Source organism: Mastigoproctus giganteus, chromosome 1 (genome assembly GCF_048544385.1).
Source record: "Mastigoproctus giganteus isolate SK-2022 chromosome 1, ASM4854438v1, whole genome shotgun sequence".
NCBI lineage: Eukaryota > Metazoa > Arthropoda > Arachnida > Uropygi > Thelyphonidae > Mastigoproctus > Mastigoproctus giganteus.
In genome coordinates, this window is record NC_143575.1 from 135,347,464 (window position 1) to 135,373,108 (window position 25,645).

General features: G+C 37.4%; 1 protein-coding gene across 2 annotated transcripts in view; it reads right to left on the reverse strand.

Moving 5' to 3' along the window:
* Col4a1 (Collagen type IV alpha 1) overlaps positions 1-25,645 on the reverse strand; it is a 1,206,096-nt gene that overhangs the window by 229,411 nt on the left and 951,040 nt on the right. For both annotated transcript variants that reach the window (XM_090374514.1, XM_090374509.1), the window contains exon 32: positions 15,127-15,198. In XM_090374514.1, coding sequence (XP_090230640.1) covers positions 15,127-15,198 — 72 coding nt within the window. The remainder of the gene's footprint in view (positions 1-15,126; positions 15,199-25,645) is intronic.

Here is a 25,645-nt window from a genome sequence, read left to right on the forward strand (position 1 = left end):
TTCTTTACGCATTAAGAATCTACAGATAAATGAACCACTAGGTGGCAGTGATCACAGTGTTCTGAAGTGGGAGTTACTCAAAAAAGTAACTACCATTAGGGGTAAAGGAAAGGGTTATTGCTTTCGTAAAGGCGACTACGATGGACTGAGACAGTATTTAAATTCTATAGAGTGGGACCAACTGATGGTGTTACCAACAGCAAACTCAAAATGGGAAGCATTCAAAGAACTTATCTTGGAAGCTATTAGGCTTTACATACCAACTAAGAAATATTGTTCAACGTTTAGGTCTAAGTGGATGTCAGATGAACTAATGAGACATATGGCAGAGAAGAAAAATGCATGGGATACATACAAATTAACACGTGACACAGAAGCCTATGATAGATACAAGTTGATCTGTAACCAAGTTAATAAGGAGGTTAGGCAGACGAAGGCAGGTTACGAGAAATCTTTAGCAAGGGATGCAAAGAAAAACAGCAAAGCGTTCTTTACTTATGTAAACTCTAGAAGGAAGGGGATGAATCAGATTGGTCCACTTGATATCGATGGGTCAACTGTTGATGATCCTGCTCAGGTAGCTAACAAACTAAATGAATATTTTGCATCGACATTCACACATGAGCAGCTATTCAGCGAGGGGAATGTCAGAGCTGTATTCAACTCTGGCAGTAAGCTAGAGAATCTTGTAATAACTGAGAGTAATGTGGAGGAGAAATTATTGAAGATAAACACAAGAAAGGTACCTAGGGTGGATGGGATCTTTCCAGTTATATTAAAGGAGGCAGCAAAGGAAGTAAGCAAACCTTATCCATAATTATGAGAGCTTCCTTGGACTCGGTGGAAGTACCCATGGACTGGAGATGAGCAAATGTGACCCCAATTCACAAAGGAGGATCAAAGGACGACACAAGTAATCATAGACCTGTTAGTTTAACTTCTGTTCCCGGAAAATTAATGGAGGCACTTGTTAAAGAAGCACTACAGGATCATCTAGACAAGACTTCAGTCATAGCTCGGACACAGCATGGTTTTGTTAAGGGAAAGTCTTGCCTGACCAATTTGATTGGATACTATGATGCAGTCACAAAAGAACTGGATGCAGGGAATAACTTTGATATTATATACTTGGATCTTAGAAAGGCTTTTGAAACTGTTGCACATGGAAGACTGCTGCACAAATTGGAGCAGTGTGGCATTAGAGGCAAATTGCTGCTATGGATAAAGGGGTGGTTGAGTGATAGAAGACAGAGAGTGGTAATCAATGGACACTGCTCATCGTGGACTAATGTTATTAGTGGAGTCCCTCAGGGTTCAGTATTGGGTCCATTATTGTTTTCTGTATTTATAAATGATATTGATGATGGTATATCAAGCTTAATGTCCAAGTTTGCAGACGATACGAAGGTTGGCAGGGTTGCCAAGGACACTACTGACACTATGCTACTGCAACAGGATCTGGAAAGGTTGAGCAGATGGGCTGAGAGGTGGCAAATGAAGTTTAACATTGGCAAATGTAAAGTACTACATATGGGAAACAGCAACCCCAGAGCAACATATCAACTCTGTGGTACTACACTGACAGTTGTAGAGAATGAAAGGAACCTGGGGGTGGTTGTGCAGGCAGATATGAAGTTTTCTGAGCAATGCAGACGGGCTGCAAGAGGAACTCATGGTGTATTGTCGATGATATATAGGAATTTTTTCTATCAGGGATATGGAGGTGATTATTCCCTTGTATAAGGCAACTGTTGTCAGGCCATCCCTAGAGTACTGTATACACGTCTGGAGGCCTCATTTCAAGAAGGATGTAGAGACTGGAAAGAGTACAGAGAAGGGTAACAAGATTGGTGGTGAATGGAAAAAAAGGTGTGCTCTTGCGAAGAAAGGCTTAAGTTTTGCAAATTACAGTGTCTGGAGACTAGGCACCAGCGAGGTGATCTGATACAGTTTTATAAAGCCTTGAATGGTTTGAGCATGCTCAATGCTGATGGGATTCTTCCTCTTGCTCAGAATAATCACTTGAGAGGACATAAATTCAAATTGAGGAAAGACAGATGTAGGATAGAGACGTGGGGAAATTTGCCTTTAGCCAGCGGGTGGTTGGTTGGTGGAAAAGACTTCCATCCCTTGTCGTGGAAGTTGAAAGCCTAAATAAGTTTAAGGCTCAGCTGGACAGGTATATCGAAAGAACAGAGGGGTGAAGTGGAAGTGGTTATTTTTTATTTATTTTATTTTTATTTTTTTGACTGATGCTGCATAAGCTTGGTTTCTTGCATCAAATGCCTCTACTAATGCTAATGCTAACCCCCAAGGCATAATGCGCTGGTCCCACAGGAAATAGTAGTTGTTGGTGACTCTCCTGTCAATGAAACGGGGAACATACTAAGTAAAAAGGATAGGTGGAACAGGACCAGGGTATATCTGCCAGGGGCAAAGGTGGTATCAACTGACATTGTACAGTGGATATCATCTTTTAACGGCACAAAAGGTGATACTGTTGTACAGACTGGCACTAATGATATTAAGAGCAGGAGACTGGAAGAATTACTTAAGAAATACAGGTCACTGTTGAAAAAAAGCCATGAATTAGGGTTGAATTGAAAGTGTCTGCAATTCTGCCCAGACACTACAGGAGGGAGTATATGATGAGAGCCTTATCGATCAATTGAGCCCTGGAAAGATTGTGCAAGACTCAAGGGGTAGAAATTTTTTCAGCAGCCTGCTCTGTACTTGTTAACAGGAGAGACTGCTTCTACAATGATGGGATTCACTTATACAGAAAGGGTGCAAGAATATTTGCTGATGCCATAGAGGCACTGTTAGGTGGGTCGGAAAATTGCTAGCTTCGGGGGGGGGGATACAAGGACAAATACATTAACAGTAGCCACTGGCAGAGGTGAATGTTATTCTTGCACTGCTTCTATTGGAATGAGCAGCAGCCTGGGAACCAAGATGCAGGGTATTTCAGAGACTGCTTGGAGTCATTATGGTACAAGTAAACACATGGGTTGTGTTAGGGTAGCTAAGAATAGGAACAGGTGAATGTATACCAATGCTAGGAGTTTGGTAAATAAATTTGATGAATTTCAGGTATTGCTCAAAACATCAAAGGCAGATATTGTTGGGATATCAGAGATGTGGTGTCACACAGATATAAGGAATGCAGAACTGTAATTTGGGGAGCACAAAATGTACAGGTAGGAAAGATAGGATAGGAAGGGAGGAGGGGTTATGCTATTAGTTAAGAAACACATAAAATCCAAGGAAGTGAAGCCAGTCGACATCGCTGGACAGTGCAGTTTTGAGTCAGTTTGGTGTGAAATAAGCATTAGGAGATAAAAATTGAGAGTAAGAGTGTGTTATAGGCCAAATGACTCTGATGAGTATAATAAGAAACTGTACAGGGAAACTGAGAGGGCCAGTAAATCAAAAAGTCTTATAATTGTGGATTTTAATTTCCCAGATATTTACTGAAATTGGTGGGTTGGTTACTCACACACACACACTAGCAAGGCTTTTGTGGATTTATTGGATGATTGTTTTCTATATCAGCATGTTCGGGAGACAACTAGAGGGAGTAATACTCTTGATCTGATTAACAGTAGTGATTCTTCATGCATTAACAATCTGCAGATAAAGGAACCACTATGTGGCAGTGATCACAATGTGTTGAAGTGCGATTTACTCAAATATGTAACTACCATTTGGATTACAGTGAAGGGTTTTTGCTTTCACAAAGGCGACTACGGTTGTCTGTTGGAAGCTACTAAGCTTTACATACCAACTAAGAAATACTGTTCAAGGTTTAGCCCTAAATGGATGTCAGATGATCTAATGAAACATATGGCAGAGATGAAAATATGCATGGGACACATAAATTAATGGGGGACATTGAAGCTTATTATAGATATAAGCTGGTCAGTAACCAGTAACAAAGCAGATAGGCAGATTATGAGAAATCCTTTACAAACGATGCAAAGAAAAACAACGAAGAGTTCTTTCCCTATGTAAATTCTAGAAGGAAAGGGATGAATCCGATTGGTCCACTGGATATTAATGGTTCAAATGTTGATGATCCTGATCAGGTGGCTAACAAACATAATGAGTATTTTGCATTTACATTTACCAATGAGGAGTTATTCGGGGAGGGGAATGCCAGAGGTGAGTTAAACTCTGGCAGTGAGCTACATGTTGTAATTACTGAGAGCAAAGTGGAGGAGAAATTGTTGAAGATAAACATAAAAAAATGCATGGATGGTATCTATCCAGTTATATTAAAGGTGGCAGCAAAGGAAATAAGCAAACCCTCAGCCATAATTATGAGAGCTTCCTTGGACTCAGGGGAGGTATGATATGATAGATACAAGATGATCTGTAACCAAGTTACAAAGGAGGTTAGGCAGATTACGAGAAATCTTTGGCAAGGGATGCAATAAAAAACAGCAAAGAGTTCTTTACTTAGGTTTAACTCTAGAAGGAAGGGGATGAATCAGACCGGTCCATTTGATATTGATGATCCTGCTCAGGTAGCTAACAAACTGAATGAATATTTTGCATCGACATTCACACGTGAGGAGTTATTTAGCGAGGGGAATGCCAGAGGTGTATTGAACTCTGGCAGTAAGCTAGAGAATCTTGTAATAACTGAGAGTAAAGTGGAGGAGAAATTGAATTGTTGAAGATAAATACAAGAAATGCATCTGCGGTGGATGGGATCTATCCAGTTATATTAAAGGAAGCAGCAAAGGAAGTAAGCAAACCCTGAGCCATAATTATGAGAGCTTCCTTGGACTCAGGGGAAGTACCCATGGACTGGAGATGTGCAAATGTGACCCCAATTCATAAAGGAGGATCAAAGGGCGACACAAGTAATTATAGACCTGTTAGTTTAACTTCTGTTCCTGGAAAATTAATGAAGGCACTGGTTAAAGAAGCACTGCAGGATCATCTAGACGAGACTTCAGTTATAGCTGGGGCACAGCATGGTTTTGTTAAGGGAAAGTCTTGTCTGGCCAATTCAATTGGATACTATGATGTGATCACAAAGGAACTGGATGCAGGGAATAACTGTGATATTATATATTTGGATCTTAGAAAGGCTTTTGATACTGTTGTACATGGAAGACTGCTGAACAAATTGGAGCAGTGTGGCATTGGAGGGAAAATGGCTGCTATGGATATAGGGATAGTTGAGTGGGAGAAGATAGAGAGTGGTAATCAATGGACACTGCTCATCGTGGACTAATGTTATTAGTGGTGTCCATCAGGGTTCAGTGTTGGGTCCATTCTTGTTTTCTGTATTTATAAATGATGGGAAGCAGTAATCTCACAGTAACGTATCAACTCTGTGGTTGACAGGGGTAGAGAACGAAAAGGACCTGGGTATAATTATGCAGACAGATATGAAGCTTTCTGAGCAATGCAGAAGGTCTGCAAGAGTATCTCATAGTGTCTTGTCAATGATATACAGGAATTTTTCTAGCAGGGATAAGGAGGTGATTATCCCCTTGTATAAGGCAATTATCAGGCCACACCTTGAGTACTGTATACAGGTCTGGAGGCCTCATTTCAAGAAGGATGTAGAGCTGCTGGAATGAGTACAGAGAAGGGCAAAAAGATTAGTGAATGGAACAAATGGTTGCTCTTATGAAGAAAGGCTTAAATTTTGCAAATTACAGTGTCTGGAGACTAGGCACCTGTGAGGTTATCTGATTGAGCTGTATAAAGCCTTGAATGGTTTGAGCTTGCTCAATGCTGATGGGATTCTTCCCCTTGCTCAGAATAATCACCTGAGAGGGCATAAATTCAAATTGAGGAAAGGCATGTAGGATAGATGTGCGGAAGTTTGCCTTTAGCCAGCGGGTTTCCTTGGTTGTGGAAGTTGATAGCCTAAATAAGTTTAAGGCTGAGCTGGACAGGTATTTTGAATGAATGGAGGGGTGAAATGGAAGTTTTTTTTTTTTTTTTTTTTTTTTTTCTTTTGGCTGATGCTGCATAAGCTTGCTTTCTTGCATCATATGCCTATACTAATGCTAATGCTATAGTACTTTGTACTGTGCTTTGTTTGGAAGTTGAGAAGATGAAAGAAGATATTTGTTGACATTAGACTTGAAGTTTTGTAGACTGCAATTTTCAGGAAATATGTATGAAGGAAGGTTGTTCCAGCAAACAGCAGTTGAATGAATAAATGAGAAAGATGAAAAGTTGGACAGTAAATGGATGTCAGATGGTAGCGGCACGTATTGTGACTGTTTTGAAAGAGAGAGTCGGAATTATAGAAGCCAATTCAGAAGAACAGTACCCATGGATGTATCTGTAGAAAAGCAAGAAGCAGAACCAGTACATCTATGAGATAGAGAGTGGAAAGACTCTGTTAGGGATGAGACATTAATTAACCTAAGTGCCCTCTTCTGAATGGAATCTAGAAGCCTGAGAGAGAGGTTTTGGGGGCACCGCCCCAGATGTGGGAACAATATTCTGTGGTAGGGTGGATTTGCCATTTGTACAGAGTGAACAGCTGTTTGGAAGAAAAGTAACACTGAGAGCAAATGAGAAAAACCAAGCTTTTTAGATGCAGAGGAAGCAATCTTAGTAATGTGCTTGTGCCAAGAAAGATTAGATGTCAGGGTAATCCCCAAAAGAGATATATCATTTTGCCTAGAAATTGGAGGGTCACCAAATATAAGCATAGGAACAGAAGAATCCTTTTTGCGAGATATAAGACAAGACTGAGTTTTAGAAGGATTGAAATCAACTAAGTTGTCTTTGCTCCACTGGAGAATTACCTGAAGATCGGCATTTAAGGAATTGGTAGCAGATTTTCGAGAAGTTGAAGCTGATTGAGCAGAACAAGGTTTCTCAAAATGGAAAGTGGAATGCAATGTGCTATCATCAGCAAAACTATGGATAGGATTTCCGGTCAAAGTAAGAAGTAATATACAAGAGAATAAGGGTGGGGGAAAGAACTGAACCTTTGGGGACAGCAGCATTAGTAGAGAAGTTAGAACACAGAGAGCCATCTACCATCACTCTCAGTGAGCGGTCAGAGAGAAAACTAGATAACCAATTACAAAAAACAGTTGGCAAATCTTAAGATGGAAGCTTGTTTAGAAGACCTTTATGCCAAACATGATCAAAAGCCTTTGAGATGTCAAGAGCAACTGCTTGTGTTTCACCAAACTTTTCCATTGAATTTGTCCCTAAATGGGTAACATTCGCCAGAATATTTTAATCTGATTGACAGAAAAGATCAACAGTGACAGAATCCATACTGCTGATCATTGATCAGACGGAAGGTTTCAAGATAGCTTAAGATTTGGCACTTAACTGATTTCTCCATTACTTTAGAAAGAGTAGAAGTAATTGCAATGGGACGATAACTGGATGGGAGAGTTTTATCATCTTTTTAGGAATTGGTTGGATATGAGCAAATTTCCAAGCAGAAGGAATAACAAATTTTCACTTTCTTATTCTTTACCAAGAATAAGAAAGTGAAAATAGGTGGAAGAGAACAAGTGGAGAAATACCATCAGGCCTGGAGCTTTCTTAGCATCAAGATTTGTCAAAATCCTTCTGACTTCCTTTTGATGGAAGACCACAGGAGGCATTGAATGGAGCGTGCTGGGAATTGTGAGAAGAGTTTTACCAAGATCATTAATGCATGAGTTGAAGAAAACTGGGATGCTATTAGGTCAGCTTTATCCTTTGCTGAAGTGACAATAGAACATCTGACTTTGACAGAGGTGGGAGCAGGAATGGGCAAGTGACCAGAATGCTTGGCTACCGTTATGGCAAGAAGCAAGTTTTCTACTTTTATCCTGTTCAAAATTTAGTTTGGATTGATTAATAACTGTTTTACAATTGTTGCGAGCTCTGGTGTAGGCAGAAAACGAAACTGAAGAATTGGAAACAAGCCAATTACGATATGCAACATTCTTCTGTTTAACAGCCTTAACACATTTAATGAAAACCAAGGTTTAGATAAAAAATGAGATTTAAAGGTGGAATGTGGAATAAAGGATTCCATTCTTACATCCTACAAGAATAATTTCACTGCACAAGCTGAGCAAATGTTGAGAATAGAAGTTTTGAAACAGTAATCCGTGCAAGAAAAAATAAAAAAGAAATCTCGCAGGTCATCCCATTTTGCATTTTTGTAATAACAAACAACATGAGGTTGGGAATAGCCATGAGATAAAGGCTCCATTGGACAAGAGACAATCACCAAGTTGTGATCTGAGGTGCCCAAAGGAAGGGTTGTTTGTGAGAAAAAGATCAAGTATGTTGACTGTATGGTTAGGATTGTCCGGAATTCTTGTAGGTAAATGAATAATCAGTGCGAGGTCATTAGTAATTGCAAAAGCCTCAGCATCTCAACCAGCTGGGTCTGTGTGACTAGAAAATGGAAGCCAGCTGGAATTGTGAACATTAAAATCACCAAGGAAAACTACTTCACTGTTAGGAAAACTGGACTGGAGAAAGTCAAGTTGCAAAGAGAGGAAGTCAAAGAGCTCCAAGTGATTAGTGGAGTTGGGAGAACGGTAGAGACAAAAGATGAATTTGACATAATGAGGTAGAGAGATTTTAAGCCAGAGAAGATCAAAAAGGGGAGATTCCAAATTACTAAGTCTCTGACAGGGAATTATGGAATGGACATATGCACAATACCACCTTTGAGGTAGAAAGGAATCATACAGCTAATAATTTGGGCAACTGAGATGAGCAGTAGTTGAATTAGCCTATAACTGAGATTGTGTCAGAATGCGTATATGGGATTTGGCAGATTGTAAGTGGAAATGGACATCATTGAGATTAGAACTGAGACCACGTATATTTGTGAAATGAACTAAGAAGTGTTTGGGAGGTTTAAATCTTTTGGGAGATAAGTTTGCTCTATTAGTTTGACTATTCATGGTGTATTCAATAGTAACAAAAAGTTTGTTTGTTTTGTTTGTTATTTAGGAGCATTAGCAACTAAGGCAATATTGCTCCGGGGATATGCTGTGGTCATTCCCTGACCTTTCCGCATCCTCCGTATTTAGTGGTCACGGGCTCAAACGCCTGTCTAATCAAGAAGCGTGTGCTACGCACTGCTGCTCCTACCCACATGGCTATGGAGGTGCCTATTAAGAAAAAGTGGGGGGGGGGGGATGTGCTGTATGAAGTAATGAAATTTTTGGATATGACGTACGCATGGTAAGAATAGTATTAGTATTAGTAGAGACACATGATGCAAGAAAGCAAGCTCGTACAGCATCAGCCAAAAAAAAACCCCCTCCTTCCCATATCACTGATCCATTCACTCCAAATGTTTGTCTAGTTCTGCCTTGAATTTATTTAAGCTATCAACTTTCACAACAACCAATGGAAGTTTATTCCAGCAATAACTACCTGCTGGCTAAAGTCAAACTTCTGCATACTTCTATCACTGTCTTTCCTCAATTTGAATCTATGCCCCCTCAGGTTTGTAATTTGAGCAAGAGGAAGAATCCCATCAGCATTGAGCCTGCTCAATCCATTCAAAGTCTTATACAACTGAAACAAATCGCCTCGCAGGTACCTAGTTTCCAGAAGCTGCAATTTTCAGAACTTAATCCTTTCTTCACATGTGCACCACCTTTGTTGGCTTCATCAGTCTTGTTGCCTTCTCTGTGCTCATTCTAGCAACTCTACATCCTTCTTAAAATGAGGCTTTCAGACCTGTATGCAGTACTCAAGGTGTGGCCTGACCATTGCGTTATACAAGGGGATAATCACCTCCTTATCCCTGCTCGCAAAATTCCTGTATATCATTGACCAACTCTGGCAACATGTCTGCACAATTACCTCCAGGTCTCTTTCATTCTCCACTACCCTAAGGGTAACACCAAATAGTTAGTACATTTTTCTGGGGTTATTGCTACCCATATGCAGTACTTTGCATTTGTCATTGTTAAGCTTCAGTTGCCATTTCTCAGCCCATCTGCCCAAGTTTTCTAGATCCTGTTGCAGCAGAATACTGTCATTACTGTTATTAACAACTCTGCCCACGTTTGTATCATCTGCAAACTTTGAAATTAAGCCTGATATAGCTTCATCAACATCACTGATAAATATACAAAACAACAATGGGCCCAACACCGAACTCTGAGGAACACCACTAATAACATTAGTCCATGAAGAGCAGTACCCATTGATTACCACTCTCTGTATTCTTGCATTCAACTATCCTTTTATCCATTGTAGCAACTTTTCCTTAATGCCATACTCCTCCAATTTGTCTAGTAGTCTTCCATGTGCAACAGTATCAAAAGCTTTCCTGAAATCCAAGTATATCATATCAAAATTATTTTTTGCATCCAGTTCCTTTGTGACCACATCATAGTATCTAATGATATTGGTCAGACAAGGCTTCCCTTTGAAAAACCCTTGCTGTGTCAGAATTATTACTGTTGTCTTGTCTAGATGATCCTGAAATTCTTCTTTAACCAGTGACTCCATTATTTTCCCTGGAACAGAGGTCTGTAATTTCTCGTGTCACCCTTTGACCCCCCTTTGTGAATTAGAGATATATTTGCACATCTGCACACAATGAGAACTTTCCCCGAGTCCAAGAATGATCTCATAATTATGGCTAAGGGTTTGCTTACTTCCTTTGACACCTTCTTTAATATAACTAGATACATCCCATCTACCCCAGATGTCTTTCTGGGGTAGATGGGATGTATCTAGTTATATATCAAACTGTAACTTCAACAGTTTCTCCTCCAATTTGCTTTCATGTTATTACAAAATCATTTAACTCTCTGTTAAGAATTTGATAAACATCTGGCCCTCTCCTCCTTGAATAACTCTTCATGTGAATGTAAATGCAAAATACTCATTTAGTTCAGCAGCCATCTGAGAATGATAATCTACAGTCAAACCATTGATATCCAGTGGACCAATCTGATTCATCCCCTTCCTTTTAGAGCTTATATAAGTAAAGAAGTCTTTGCTGTTTTTCTTTGCATCCTTTACCAAAGACGTTTCATAATCTGCCTTCGCTTGCCTAACCTTCTTTGTGATGATATACCCAGATCCTTGATGTAACGTGGCCTCGACAATGCCCTCCCCCCACATACACACTACTCATACTACCTCCAGTCACTATCTAGCAGAGTAGAGGCAGCAAGATTATACACTAGCTGATCTGGAAGCCTCTCAGAGTGTTACCATTAGGTTTGGTCCGATGTACTAACTAGCAGCTGGTCTGTGAACACCATGTTTCATTCCTGTACTCTCAGAATGAAAGGAAGTTTGGATCTCGCCATGGTGTTCATCGTAACCTGAAAAGACAGTAACCATTCTGCAAGATGGAAGAGATGGGGAAGGGCTGACTGGGCTGACCACTTTAAGCCTCCAATAAGTAAAGTGGTGATATTGCACCGGTTGAAGAGAGTCATCTACCATCTAGTATTGCCTGGTAATACAAAGGGGTGGTATTCCTCTGTGTGGTGTGGGCACCACACCTCGACTCCTGCTTACGTTGGTTCACATCTGGGTGTTCACCCACTGTGTGCTTGCGCATTGGGGTTATACCCAGGATTACTAACAGTCCCACCAATGTGAAGGTGCAGAGGATTTGGCTGTCAGGGACTGTCCGGATTTGAAATTGGGTCCACTTGACTTGAGTGTCACCTGCATATCAGTTCCAACAGCGTTTTAGACTCTCAGTTAGAAAGCACAGCTTGTCTGGCTATCTGAAAGAATGTCTGCTACAGCCTCAAGGACCATCTCAAATAAAATTTGGTGCATTGCTAGATGAATTAGTAAAGAAACAGGTGCAAGCCATAGAGATAGATAAAATTAATAATTCATGAGGGACTTGGGTATCTAGTGACCAGCTAGGAGATGCTGGTCACTAAATTCTGGCTTAAAGTGCTATGGCCCCTTTATTCAACTGAAGAGATATAATTCCAATGTATTCTCACACAGAGAGTGAATACATTAGAATTATGGTATACTTTTAAAACTATAGTCACAGAAGCCACAGATGCACATATAACATTAAGAAAATATAGTACGAGGAGGAAGCCCAACTGGATGAATAATGAACCAGCCAGTTTGCTAGGTTAGGAAAAAAGGTAGCATTGTAAAGTCACAGACTTTCCTATGCCATTATTTAACTATATCCTACAAAAGCTACAATTTGATCTGTAATAAATATATTAAAAATCAGAATAAAATTATACGTTCAATTCTATACTCTCTTAGTCAGACAACGTAAGAAATAGGGTTTTCCAAGGATCAATACTGGGACCACTGTTATTTTTGATTTTCTTAAATGATATTCACAATTGGGATACAAGGGATGATATCAAAATTTGCTGGTGATCTCAAGATTGGTAGAGAAGATAATGATCAATAAAAAGCATTGCATCTTCAGGATGACTTAGATAGACTTTGGGGATGGTCAGAAAAGTAGCAGTTAAGTTTTAATGCAGCAAAATGCAAGTTCTTACACTTGTGGAATAGAAATCCTAAAATAATTTGTACAATTGGTAGGATCGAATTCAAAACAATAGAGGAAGAAAGGGACTGGGATTTACAGTACGGTGTGTAAACACGAAGATCTCTGAGCAGCAGATAAAGGCAGCAATGAAGTCCCATGGATGTCCTATCCATGATTTAACAAACATTTCCTTGTAGCGAAAAGGATGTGTCATAATTCGAATGTATAAGGTAACTGTAAGACCACACTTGCAATGCTGAGTTGAAATATGGAGTACCTCAAAAAAAAAAAAAAAAATCCTGAGCTTCTTTGAAAGGGTAGAAAGACAGCAATATGCCTAGTCAGATTTGGCAAAAGGACACTGAGGTCTCCTCTAAATGATTCTAGAGGAGCCATAAATTTAAATTATTTTTCCTTCCTTCCTTAATAGGAAGGAAAATCGTTTTGAATATTTTGGTTAGATTCTTTTAATTGCGTTAATTTGATTTTTAATTGTTTTAAATTGATTTGAATTATGTTAAATTGTTTTTTTAATTATTTAAATTTTATTCTAATGTACCGGTAAGTTGTCGATTTTTTCGTTTTTTCCATTTTAATTTCTGGAGGGTATCATACGGAAGTGTTCTACGTACCATATTGAGGCAGACTCCTCTTATTATTTTACAAATATTATTATCAACGTAGAATGTATTGAGTATTACAGCTCTGATTCATACTATCTAATATAGCTTAGTTATATAGCGAAAATTTCAACTTCCGAGGTCTTGGAATGAATTACCAAAAAAAAAAAAAAAAAAACAAACAATGTGTTATTGGGTTCACATTACCATATTTTCATGATACCTCCATTTATTCCTATGGGATGCAAAATACATTTCCATGATTTTTTTAAGTTTGCACCAGCCAGCAAAAATTTACGTAAAGTCAAATATTACGAAAGCCGGGGAGTGGCTGTACTCACATGCTACTGCAATCTGTCCTACAGTCATAATGTAACATACATCATGGCTCTGTGTATTTCCACACAAGTGTCTTGAGAAAGAGAGAGTGTCTTGTATTGTACTGTATATTTTTTATTATATGTTAGCAGCTGGTAAGTTTTGTCTTCTTCACGTGCCTTGTTGCAAATCACATACTCTTCACTGTTGGTTAAGATTTAGTCCATACAATGTCATTTGGTGGGTTTCCTTTAGTCTATTCAAGAGATGGGGCTGGATCTGCTGACTGCTCTACAGAATTTTAGTGGCCAATTGTGTAGGTTATGAAATGGATAGAGGGATGAAAGAAGGAAGGGGGAATATGGTTATCTTATTAGTATTAGTAATAGGCATATGGAGCAAGGAAGCTTATGCTGCACCAGCCAAAAAAAAGGAAGTAAAATAATAATAATAAAATAAAATAAAATAAATAATAAAAGAAAAGGAAATACACAATCTATGCATTTCCCTCCTCTAGGTAACTATCCAGCTGACCTTTGATCCCCAAACTGTCAGACTCAACCACCCATGTAGATAACTTATTACTTATTCCAGTAACTTATAACTCGCTGGCTAAAATAAACTTCCTGCAATCCATTCTAAACATCTCCCCCTTGTAACTTGAATTTATGGCTGCTAGTTCTAGAATTATTTATAATCATGAAAATTTCATCCTCATTCATTTTACTTTTGCCTGTCAGAGCCTTAAACACTGTAATCAAGTCTCCTCCAAGGTGCCTAGTTTCCAAGCAGTGCAACCCACATATTCAAAGTCTTTCCTCATATGGATGCCCTTTTGCTGAAATCACCAGGTTTGGCATCCTTTCACAAAGCTTGATGTCTTTTTTTAGGTGCGATCTCCATAATTGAATGCAGGTACAGATACATTTTTCTCTTGTATCTGATGGTCTTGATGGGGTATGTTCTGGATGGCTAATGTCTCCTTAAATTCTCTTCTCTTGTAACACTGATCTATGAAGATAATATGAAGATTTTTGAAGTTTATTCTTTTTATTAATGGTATAGAAGATTACAAAATTGGTTGCAGACTTTTCTTTTTAAACCTAAAAAGAAAAGTCTCGCTCTCAGTTTTCGCTCTTTACGCTTAACTCTTTTACAATTTATTATTACAACTTATGATATTGGCAAAATCAATGCATATAAACAAGCTTACTTACACCATCGTTACCTTTTACCCTGTTAACTTCCTATCTCCACATACCATTATGTTGAAGTTTTGTTTATTTCACTTAGAACATGGTGTGCCAGACGAAAGTTTACGTGCAACTACTCTGCAACCACCCTTCTCAATTTCAATTAATATTCTTAAATGTGTATGTGCTAGCTGGAAAGTGTAATCATATAATCAGAATTTAGTTTACTGATCATGTCTAAAACCTTAAACATCTCCACATGGGTGACTAGTTTTCATTCATTGTAATTTATAGAATTCAGATGTTTCTTTGTAGAATACTCTCTTTTGCCCCCTCCAACTAATCTTGTTGCTCTCCTCTGCATGTATATCTTAAATCGAATTAAGGAACTGTTCCTTCTGTTATTCTTCCTCCTGGTGAATTGTAATTAGCGATAAAGTATGCTATAAATGTCTTACTTATAATAACACTACAGAACTATGATATTTGTTCCTGAGAAATGTTCTAATTTCCCACTTACCTATTGGACCTCTTAATCCTTCAGATCCTGGCAGTCCTTCCAAACCTGGTAATCCTCTTTCTCCTTTTGAACCTATTTTAGTAACAAAAATGATATAATAAGATTTCCAGTTTATTATTCTATGACAGTTTTCTTCAAGTTTAGAATTACAGATTCTCATGCTGGAATCAGTTTAAGGAGTTAGCACCCCACAAAATTCTAAAATATCAAAAAAAAAAAAAAAAAAAAAAGAATAAACAAGAGTTGGTGTGGGCAGTGCAGGGGGGGATGTCGCACTGAAATTTTCTTTGCTAAATGTAATAAATATAAATCATACTGGCAGTCGTTTTTTTATTTATTATTATTATTTTTAATTTCTTAATCGAAATACTGATTTTCATTTGTGGCTTTCTAACTTTCATTCAGAAGCTTATAACTATACATATGAAAATATTTCTGAATGAAAATTTTTATGGTCACTAATATGACTTATATATTTAATATTTTTTCATTTATTTAAAATAAATTGTAATGTTCATAGTTACAGTTGTTGCAGTAGCGAATCTTCTGAAAAACAATTTAAAATACAGCTGTTTGATAATTTTTCCACTCTTCTAATCATTTTCTCCAAACAGTAAAATAAAATACAGCACACAAAGACAATGCTCCATAATAAAGGTCAAAAGGAAAATTAATGCTTAATTTAGTCAAGATATGGATTGAAATATGCATAGGGGCATTTTGACGATGGCAATGCTTGCAGTCAAATTATCATCAATATCCTTAATTATTGTTCTCAATCATCTTAGTGGAGTTTCTTGCTCTTAACCCATAGAGCAGTACTAAGTAGTAAAGCAACGTGATAAAAAATAAAATATATATAAACAGATATTTTGCAAGTTGTAAATAAGTGACAAGAGCCGGTGTTATAAGTCGTCAGTAGGAGATTAGTGTATCTATTATCTTGCAACCCCCACTGTCTTTCACATCTACCGCTCAAAACAAAAAAAAAGAGAAAAAAAGAGCCCAAATGTTTTGATTTAGTGCGTCGTGTTGATTGTTATGTTCCATCACACTCTGCAAAAGGACAAATTTTGTTTTGTTATGCATGTCAGGGATTTTTGTTTTGTTTAGTAATCGTGAAAATGATGAGCAAATGCAAGAGTTGTGCTTTCAAATTAAACAAAAACTTGAAATTATTCAAAAGTTTGAAAAGGTGCATCTTTTAAATCTCTAAAGAACCATTATAATGCTGGTGGCTAAACCATATGCGACATTGTAAAAAATAAAGGGAAGCATCATATTGCACACGCTAGTAGTACGTGTTAAGTTTATTTAGTTTTTTTTCTGTAGTTAACCGCGGGTAACTGAATCAGCGGATACGCGAGCACAACTGTACAAAAAAAAACTATAAACTGTAAGTTTTTTTTGGTTTATACTTTATTTTTACCCAATTCCATGGAAAATTTAAAAAAGAAAAATAAGAAAATAGGTTAAACCTGTCAGCCACTTTTTTCCCAATCAAAGCAACAATACGATCCCATAAGAGTATTTAAGAATCATCCTGTATATTTTTTGGCCTTGGGGCTTGACAGTGCATGTCTAATCTTGACGTCTAAAAATGCCTTGCCAGTACATGTCTAATCTTTACCCCAAGGCAAAAAAAGAGCTTGTAAAGTAAAGAAAGATAATAATATCAAAAAAAGGGCATATGAGAGATCTCTTTACATAAATAAAAAAGATCTGGACACCCTTCACTGCTTGTAAGGACTCAAAAAAAGACAAAGATGGAAATGAACTGAACGATCAACAAGGAATTAGGAAAAGATGGCAAGAATACACAGAAGAACTAGAACCAGATATTTTAGAAGAAGAGGTAGTATGGGTGCTGCAACAACCACCAAGGAGAAAAGCTTCTGAAATTGACAGAATACCAATAGACTTGTTAACACTTTTGGCAATTACAGTTATCACAGCTTTGTGCCAGGAGATTTGGAAAAGCAATCTGAGGCCAAAAGAAGGGAAGAGAACAGTGTTTATTCCAATCCCGAAGAAGGAAGACACCTCAAATTGCTCAAACTACCGTACGATAGCCATGATATCACATGCAAGCAAAATTCTATTGAAACTCATTCAAGCACAATTGTATAGAATCATGGAACAGAACTACCATGTTCAAGCTGGTTTCCACAAAGGAAGAGGCACTTGTGATCACATTGCAAACTTCTGTTGGATCATGTAAAAAGCCTATGAATTTCAGAACGATTAGTATTAGTATTAGCAATGGCCACATGGTGCAAGGAAGCCTATGGCTTATGCTTTACCAGCCAAAAAATAATAAAATAAAATAACAAAACGTAAATAAAAAAAAAAATAAGAATAAAAAATAATAATAAGAAGAAAATTAAAAAATATATATATAAATAATAATAATTAATAAGAGAAAAGGAAATAGACAACTTATGCATTTCCCTCCTTCCGTAGGCAGATGTATACATGTGCTTCATCAATTATACCATAGCATTTGATTGTGTCGAACATGAAAAATTATGGAATTCTTTGATAGAATTGGGAGTAATAGCACACTTGGTTGAGCTAATAAGATCATTGTACACCAATCATTAAGCAACTGTCAGAACAACATCTGGGGATACAGACTGGTTTGAAATTGGAAAAGGTGTGCGACAGAGCTGTATCTTATCCCCATTTCTATTTAATTGGTATGCTGAATCAGTTATGAGAAAATTGTATTTGGATGAGTCAGAAATTGGAGTGAAAATTGGCAACAGAAACATCAATAATTTAAGATATGCAGATGATACAACTCTGTTTGCAGAAAATAAGGAAGATCTAACACAACTGATTTTAATGATTAAAGATGAGAGCAAAAAAGCAGGACTGCAGCTTAACATCAAGAAAACAAAAATTATAAAGTTATGACAACAACTGGGATAGGAGAAGTTAAAATTAACAATGAAGAGGGAGAATCGGTCCGAAATTTCATCTTTCTTCAATCTAAGATCGACCGGGGGAGGGGACCTGGCCCTGAAATTAAAAGAAGAATTTCACTTGGATGCAGCACAATGATGAGTATGGAAAAGGTCTGAAAAGACAGAGATGTCAGCCTTGCAACAAAGATCAGAATGGTTAATGCTATAGTGTTTCCCATAACAACTTATGGGTGTGAAAGCTGAACAATTAAAAATGCAGACAAGAAAAATTTACATTTTTGAACTCCGGTGCTGGAGAAAGCCGCTTTGCATATCACGGACAGCAAAAGTTACAAACAGAGAGGTTTTGAATTGCATCAAGCCAGAAACATCACAGGAAGTCAAGATCGGCAAGCTATGACTGATGTATTTTGATCATGTAATGCAATCCAATTCATTGGAAAAATCGATAATGCCAGTAAAGATCAATGTAACAAGGAGAAGAGGCCAGCAAAGAACACACTGGCTTGACACCATCAAGAGCGACACTGGAATGAGCATGAAGGACTTGAAAGAAGCTGCTCAAGACCGGATAGCATGGAGGCAGCTTGCCCATAAAGTCTCTGAAAGTCAGTTGTGACTGAACGAATGAAAACAACAACACAATCTTTACCCATATACTGACATGCAATGATATACTTTGTTTGAATAGGAAGAGAGAAAGAGATTACAGTAAAATTTGCTAATCTAAATAAATTCTTTGCAATCCTCAATCAACAATTGTTCTCAGAAAATTTAGAAGTCATAATTATAAGTACAAAATTATATATTCTCCAAAGTTCCCAAAAACTAGCCCAAGGCTCATAGGGGTCCAGTGGTTAACAACTCAAGATTTAGGGTGTCTTCATTTAAAAGATCCTATGAAAGATGATAGTTATTTACATAGAAATGATTTGACAGTGCATGTCTAATAAATAGTTACAGATCTTATAACTCAGAATTAGCTGAACTTGTTTCCTGAAGAAACAAAACTGATAGATTTTATTGTCCTACTTTGAAGCCAAGCTTCTCTGCATAACTGCAGTGACAGCCGGAGTAAAAATAAACAAAACATAGTAGGGCTACTAATACCTTTTCCTTACTTTCTTGAAGTAAGCTTCAACTATTACAATGGAAATGTGTGATCTTCATGTCATTTAAAGATGCACTGTACACAAAAGAAGTACAGTCAGTCCTCGTATAGCACGATAGTTGTGTTCCTAGAAACCCTTGTGCAATGCAAAATCATGCAATATAAACAACAGGCCCTATGGGAAAAATAGGGTTAGGTGCCAACCACCCAAGATTGAACACACTTTTGTAACCAAAACATTACCAAACACAATAAATTATCGCAATAAAATACTTACGTATTTATTACGACTATTACGTAATAAAATATTGCTAATGCTTTTGCTTCTATCGTAAGCAAACTTGTGTTTTGTTTGATTTTCTATCCAAACAAATGACAGCTGTTCCATCTCTTCCAATTCTTTGTGTTTAATGTAATGGATTTTAATTACACTTTGAGTTGTTCCTGCTATGAAAGTTTTTATTTTCTGTCCATTCTTTGTAATTCTTGGCGTTGCTTCATTTAGGCCTGTAGCACATGCAATATCACATGGTCTTTCATTTCGCTCAAAGAATTTCACAATTTCATATTTTTTTCTCTATTGACAGAGGCGGACTGGCCATAAGCCTTACCAGGGAAACCACGGTGGGTTGGAGGCCGGTGTGATTTTGGCCATAAACGCTAGTATGAGGCCACTACAAATTTTCCCGAGTATGTTTATCGATATTGCTTTTCTTTTTCTCTCTGAATCTCTCAGAGAGAAAAAGAAAGGAAGCATCCTGTGTCTTCACCAGGATGCTTCCTTTCCACACCTTTTAAGTATTTTACTCATTTTTAAGGAATAAAGCACAATTACAAAATGAGGAGGCACGCTTGATACACATAAACAAACCTGAGAGAGTGTAGCAACTGAATAAACAACACCGCAAAGGCAGAGACAACTCTATTAACACCTCACTAGCTCACATTTTACTAAAGCACATTTCTGGCAGTTACTACCATAAAATAATAAAAACAATTTCCAGTTGCATCCCTGCTAGTGGAATCTGTTATAAACTGGTAGTAAACTCGATCTAACTGCATTTGCGATAATACCGATAGCTTGAATTTTACGTTATTATGGTGAAATGTGTTTCCCCTTCACTGATATAAAAAACATAAATACATTTTCAGAATCATCTCTTCATTCCTATCGTGTTGTGTTCAGTTGGGGTGATTCTGCGTTCAACTGCCATTTCTTGTAAACACAAAGGCGAATCGTGCATAAGCGAATTTGGTTCATGTTATATACGATATAGATGCCCTATTTATAAATCGTGTATGATCGAATTCGTGTAGTGTAAACACGTGTTATATGAGGACTGACTAGATAGTATGCAACAGAGCTGTAATACTCAATATGTTCTACGTTGATAATAATATTAGTAAAATAATAAGAGGAGTTTACCTCAATATAGTACGTGGAACACTTCCGTATGATACCCTCCAGAAATTAAAACGGAAAAAACGAAAAAATCGACAACTTACCGGTACATTAAAGTAAAATATAAATAATTAAATAATCAAAGTAAAATATAAATAATTAAACAATCAATTTAACACAATTCAAAATCAATTTAAAACAATTAAAATTCAAATTAACGCAATTAAAAGAATCTAAATTCTTTTAATTTTTAGATTCTTTTAATTGCGTTAATTTGAATTTTAATTGTTTTAAATTGATTTTGAATTGTGTTAAATTGATTGTTTAATTATTTATATTTTACTTTGATTATTTAATTATTTATATTTTACTTTAATGTACCGGTAAGTTGTCGATTTTTTCGTTTTTTCCGTTTTAATTTCTGGAGGGTATCATACGGAAGTGTTCCACGTACTATATTGAGGTAAACTCCTCTTATTAATTTACTAATGAGGACTGACTGTATTAATATAAAACAGAGCTACAGGGCTCAATATATTCTACATTGTATCAATATTTTAAAAGAATAAAAGAAATTACCTCAATCAGGTCTGTAGAACAACTTCAAGATGACGCTCTCCAAATATAAACAGCTAAAAATAATTTAATGAATTCTTGGTCTCTGAGCCCATGAATGATTCAACATACCCCAGGATCGAAGGGGAAGGACCCCACCTGACCCCAAAACACATCAAACCACCCCCACAAAACTCTGAGTGATAGAAGACATTGTATCAAAATAATTATTTTAAATTAAACCAAAAATGAAAGAGTTAATCACAGTGATGATATAAATTAAAATCACACCAATGAAAAAAATTAAAACTATTTTATGAGACTTTTCCTTCCTTAAGTGGACTAGACTTTTCAACTGACCGACTTGATCACAGGTTGGAAAATGATGCTGGAAAATGATGCAAAGTGTGTCAAGATATTAATAGATTATTTGTCTTGGTGCATGCATATAAATGAGGTGCCTCCATAGCCAGGTGGGCAAGAGCAGCAGTGCGTAGCACACGCTTCTTGATTAGACTGGGGTTCGAGCCCGTGACCACCAAATACGGAAGATGCGGAAAGGTCATGGAATGACCACCACATATCCCCAGAGCAATATGGCCTTAGTTGCAAATGATCCTAAAACAAATAACAAAATAGCATATAAATGACCATGAATATGAAATGTGGTAGGGACACCGAAAGTTGATAGAATTTTTGTGCAACTTCATTTCCAGTGTTTCAGCAATTAATAACTTTGTATAGTTGTGTTGGATATTCAGAATTTTTGCCTCATTAAACAGAAATGTAAGACTTTCATTCATGGCATGAAATGGTTCAACTAAAACAACTGAAAGCTACGATATATACCAGCACTTTTCGGCCAGTTGTCCCATTTGTCTGATAGTGTCTTACAGAAACTCTGCATTTTCATACTTAGCGACATTTAGCATTAACATCAACCAAATCAAGCAAATAGAACATCACACAAAAAAAAAAAAAAAACCACCCTTCCCATTTCACCCATCCGGTCACTCCTAATGTTTGTCTAGCTCAGCCTTAAATTTATTTAAGCTATCAACTTCCACAACAACAGATGAAAGTCTGCTCCAGCAATCAACTACCCGCTGGCTAAAGGTAAATTTCCACACATCTAATCTTACAACTGTCTTTACTCAATTTGAATCTATGCCCCCCCCCCTCCCAGGTTCTTAATCTGAGCAAGTGGACGAATCCCATCGGCATTGAACCTGCTCAAAACATTCAAGGCCTTATAACACTTCAATCAGATCAACTTGCAGGTGCCTAGTCTCCAGATGCTGCAACTTGCAAGATTTAAGCCTTTCTTCGTAAGTGCATCTCTTTGTTCCTCTCACCAACCTTGTTACCCTTCTCTAGTTACCCATTCTAGCAACTCTACATCCTTCCAAAAAGAAGGCCTCCAGACCTGTATGCAGTACTCAAGTTGTCACCTGACCACTGCCTTATACAAAGGGATAATCACCTCCTTGTCTCTGCTAGCAAAATTCCTAAATAGCATTGACAAAGCCCCATGATCTGATCTGGAGCTTGTTTGCACTGCTCAGAGAAATTCATATCTGACTGTACAATTTTACCCCGAGGTTTTTTTTCATTCTCCACCGCCTGAGTGTAGTACCACACAGTTGGTATGTTTGCATTTGTCAATCACACAATGTTAAACTTCAGTTGCCACTTCTCAGCCCATCTGCCTAACTTTTCTAGATTCTGTTGCAGTCTGTTGCATACTGTCTTTACTATCATTAACAACCCTGCCAACCTTACAATCATCTGCAAACTTGGGCATTAAGCTTGATATACTTCATCGATATCATTGATAAATACACAAAACAACAATGGGCCCAGCACCGAACCCTGAGGAACTCCACTTGTAACGTTAGTCCATGTAGGGCAGTGTCTATTTATTACCATTCTCTGCCATCTCCCACTCAACCATCCGTTTATCCATTGCACCAACTTGCCCTTAATGCCATACTGCTACAAATTGTACAGCAGTCTTCCATGTTCAACAGTATTAAAACCTTTCCTGAAATCCAAGTATATGAAATCAAAATTATTTTTTGCATCCAGTTCCCTTGTGACCACATTGTAGTATCCAATCAAACTGGTCAGACAAGACTTCCCCTTAACAAACCCATGCTGTGTCTAAACTATTACAGCAGTCTTCTCTAGGTGATCTAGTGTCAAATCTTTAACCAGTGATTTCATTATTTTCCCCGGAGAAGAAGTTAAACTAACAGGTCTATAATTATTTGTGTCACCCTTTGCATCCCCTTTATGAACTGGGGATACAGTTGCACATCTCCAGTCCATGGGGATCTCCCCTGACTCTAAGGATGCTCTCATAATTATGGCTAAGTGTTTGCTTACTTCCTTTGCTGCCTCCTTCAATATAACTGGATAGATTCTGTCTGCCCCAGGTGCCTTCCTTACATTTAACTTCAACAATTTCTCCTTCAACTTTCTCTCAGTTATTACAAAATCACTTAGCTCCCTGTTAGAGTTTGATAAACTTCTAGCATTGCACTACTTCAATAACTCCTCATTTGTGAATGTAGAGGCAAAATACTCATCAGTTTATCAGGTACTTGAGCAGGATAATGAATAGTTGAACCATATATGTTAAGTGGGCCAATCTGATTCATCCCCTTCCTTCTAGAGTTTTCATAATTAAAGTCTTTACTGTTTTTCTTTGCATTGTTTGCCAAAGATTTATCGTAATCTGCCTTTGCTTACCTAATGTCCTTTGTGACTCGATTACAGACTATTTTATATCTACCATAGGCATCTGTGTCTCCTGATAATTTATATGCAGCTAATGAATTTTTCTTCTCTGCTACAAGTTGCATTAGGTCATCTGACATCAATTTAGGCCTAAATCTTGAACAATATTTTTTCTTCATCTTCTTCTTCTTATTATTATTATTATTATTATTAATAGCCATATGGTGCAAGGAAGCCTGAGGCTTATGCTGCACCAGCCAAAAAATATTCCCGAGTTACACTGAGAGAGAGAAGTAGAAAGGAATCACCAAGAAAGAGATGAATGATAATATTCAGTTCAGGATCCTGGGTGTGCCAAGCCTATACTCACCAGATATAGCCCCCTGGGGTGATTAGTTGATATGAAAAGCCTAGTAGCTTCCAAGATTAATAACCTGAATGCTTCACATTTAGAATTTGCTATTGGTAACATCATCATTTGGTCCCACTGTATAAAGTTTAAAAAATTTCTGAGACCACTGTAGTCACCTTTATGAAAGCAAAAACTCTTCCCTTTAACATTGATGGTAGTTACATCTTTAAGTAAATCCCACATCAGTACACTGTGATCACCATCACCTAGTGGTTCCTTTATATGCAAATTCTTAATGCATGAATAACCACTGCTGATAATCAGATTAAGAGTATTACTCCCTGTGGTTGACCCTTGAACATGTTGCTGTAGAAAACAATCCTCCAATAAATACACAAAAGTCATGCTAGATCAGCATTATTATGCCTATAACACACACCTACTCTCATTTTCCCTTTCACAGTGCTTATGTCACACCACACTGACTCAACATTCCATTGCCCACCAATGTGAATAGGATGCAATTCCTTAGATTTTATGTTTCTTAAGTAACAGCATAACCCCTCCTCCCTTCCTGTCCTGTCCTGTCTATCCTTTCTGTACACATTGTACTCCCCAAATTCCAATACTGCACTGCTTATATCTATGTGACACCATGTCTCTGATATCTCAACAAGATCTGCCTTTAATGCCTTGATCAACACTTCAAATTCATCAAATTTATTTACAATACAGTAAACCCCCGCTATTCGCGGTATCTGTATTCGCGGTTTCGCGTATTCGCGATCGCCGATTTAATATAAAATGAAACCTAAAAAAATGTGAATTTTAAAATGCCGTGAATATTTTCCGCCATAAAAAACATGGGCGTGGCTAAAATTATCTTTCCCGGTCAAAACGGCGCTCAGTGGGTGGGGGGGAGAGGGGTGAAAAAATCGCGAGCGTGGATGTTTCTCGCTAATCCTTGTTCAGTATGTGTTAGTCATGGAAGGTTTCGTCGTTTGATTTTAATTTATATGTTTATAAATTGAATAAATTTATCAATTTATAAATTGATATGCTTACAAAAATGATAACTCTACCGTTTTGCAGTGTAAAACAGACTTTTTCGAGTGCGTTAACGGAAGAAAGTGACTTTATTGTGGTCAAGTTCTTTCTAACCCGTACAAAAATATGTCTATGAATAACAAGAGAAATGTGAAAAGATCAAAGAAGGTGATGAAATGAAGGTGATGCCGTAGTGTCTGTGAAACCGCGCTAATTGCTTCAAAAATTTTCTGTAACTCGTGATGTTAAATTTAAAAAAATGGAAAAGCTTTAAATCTGTGGATAGAAGACCGAATTCAAAATAAAATTCCGTTAAGTTCACTCATCATTCGGGAAAAGGCAAAACTCCTTTATCAACACTTTAGCGAAACTGGTGATAG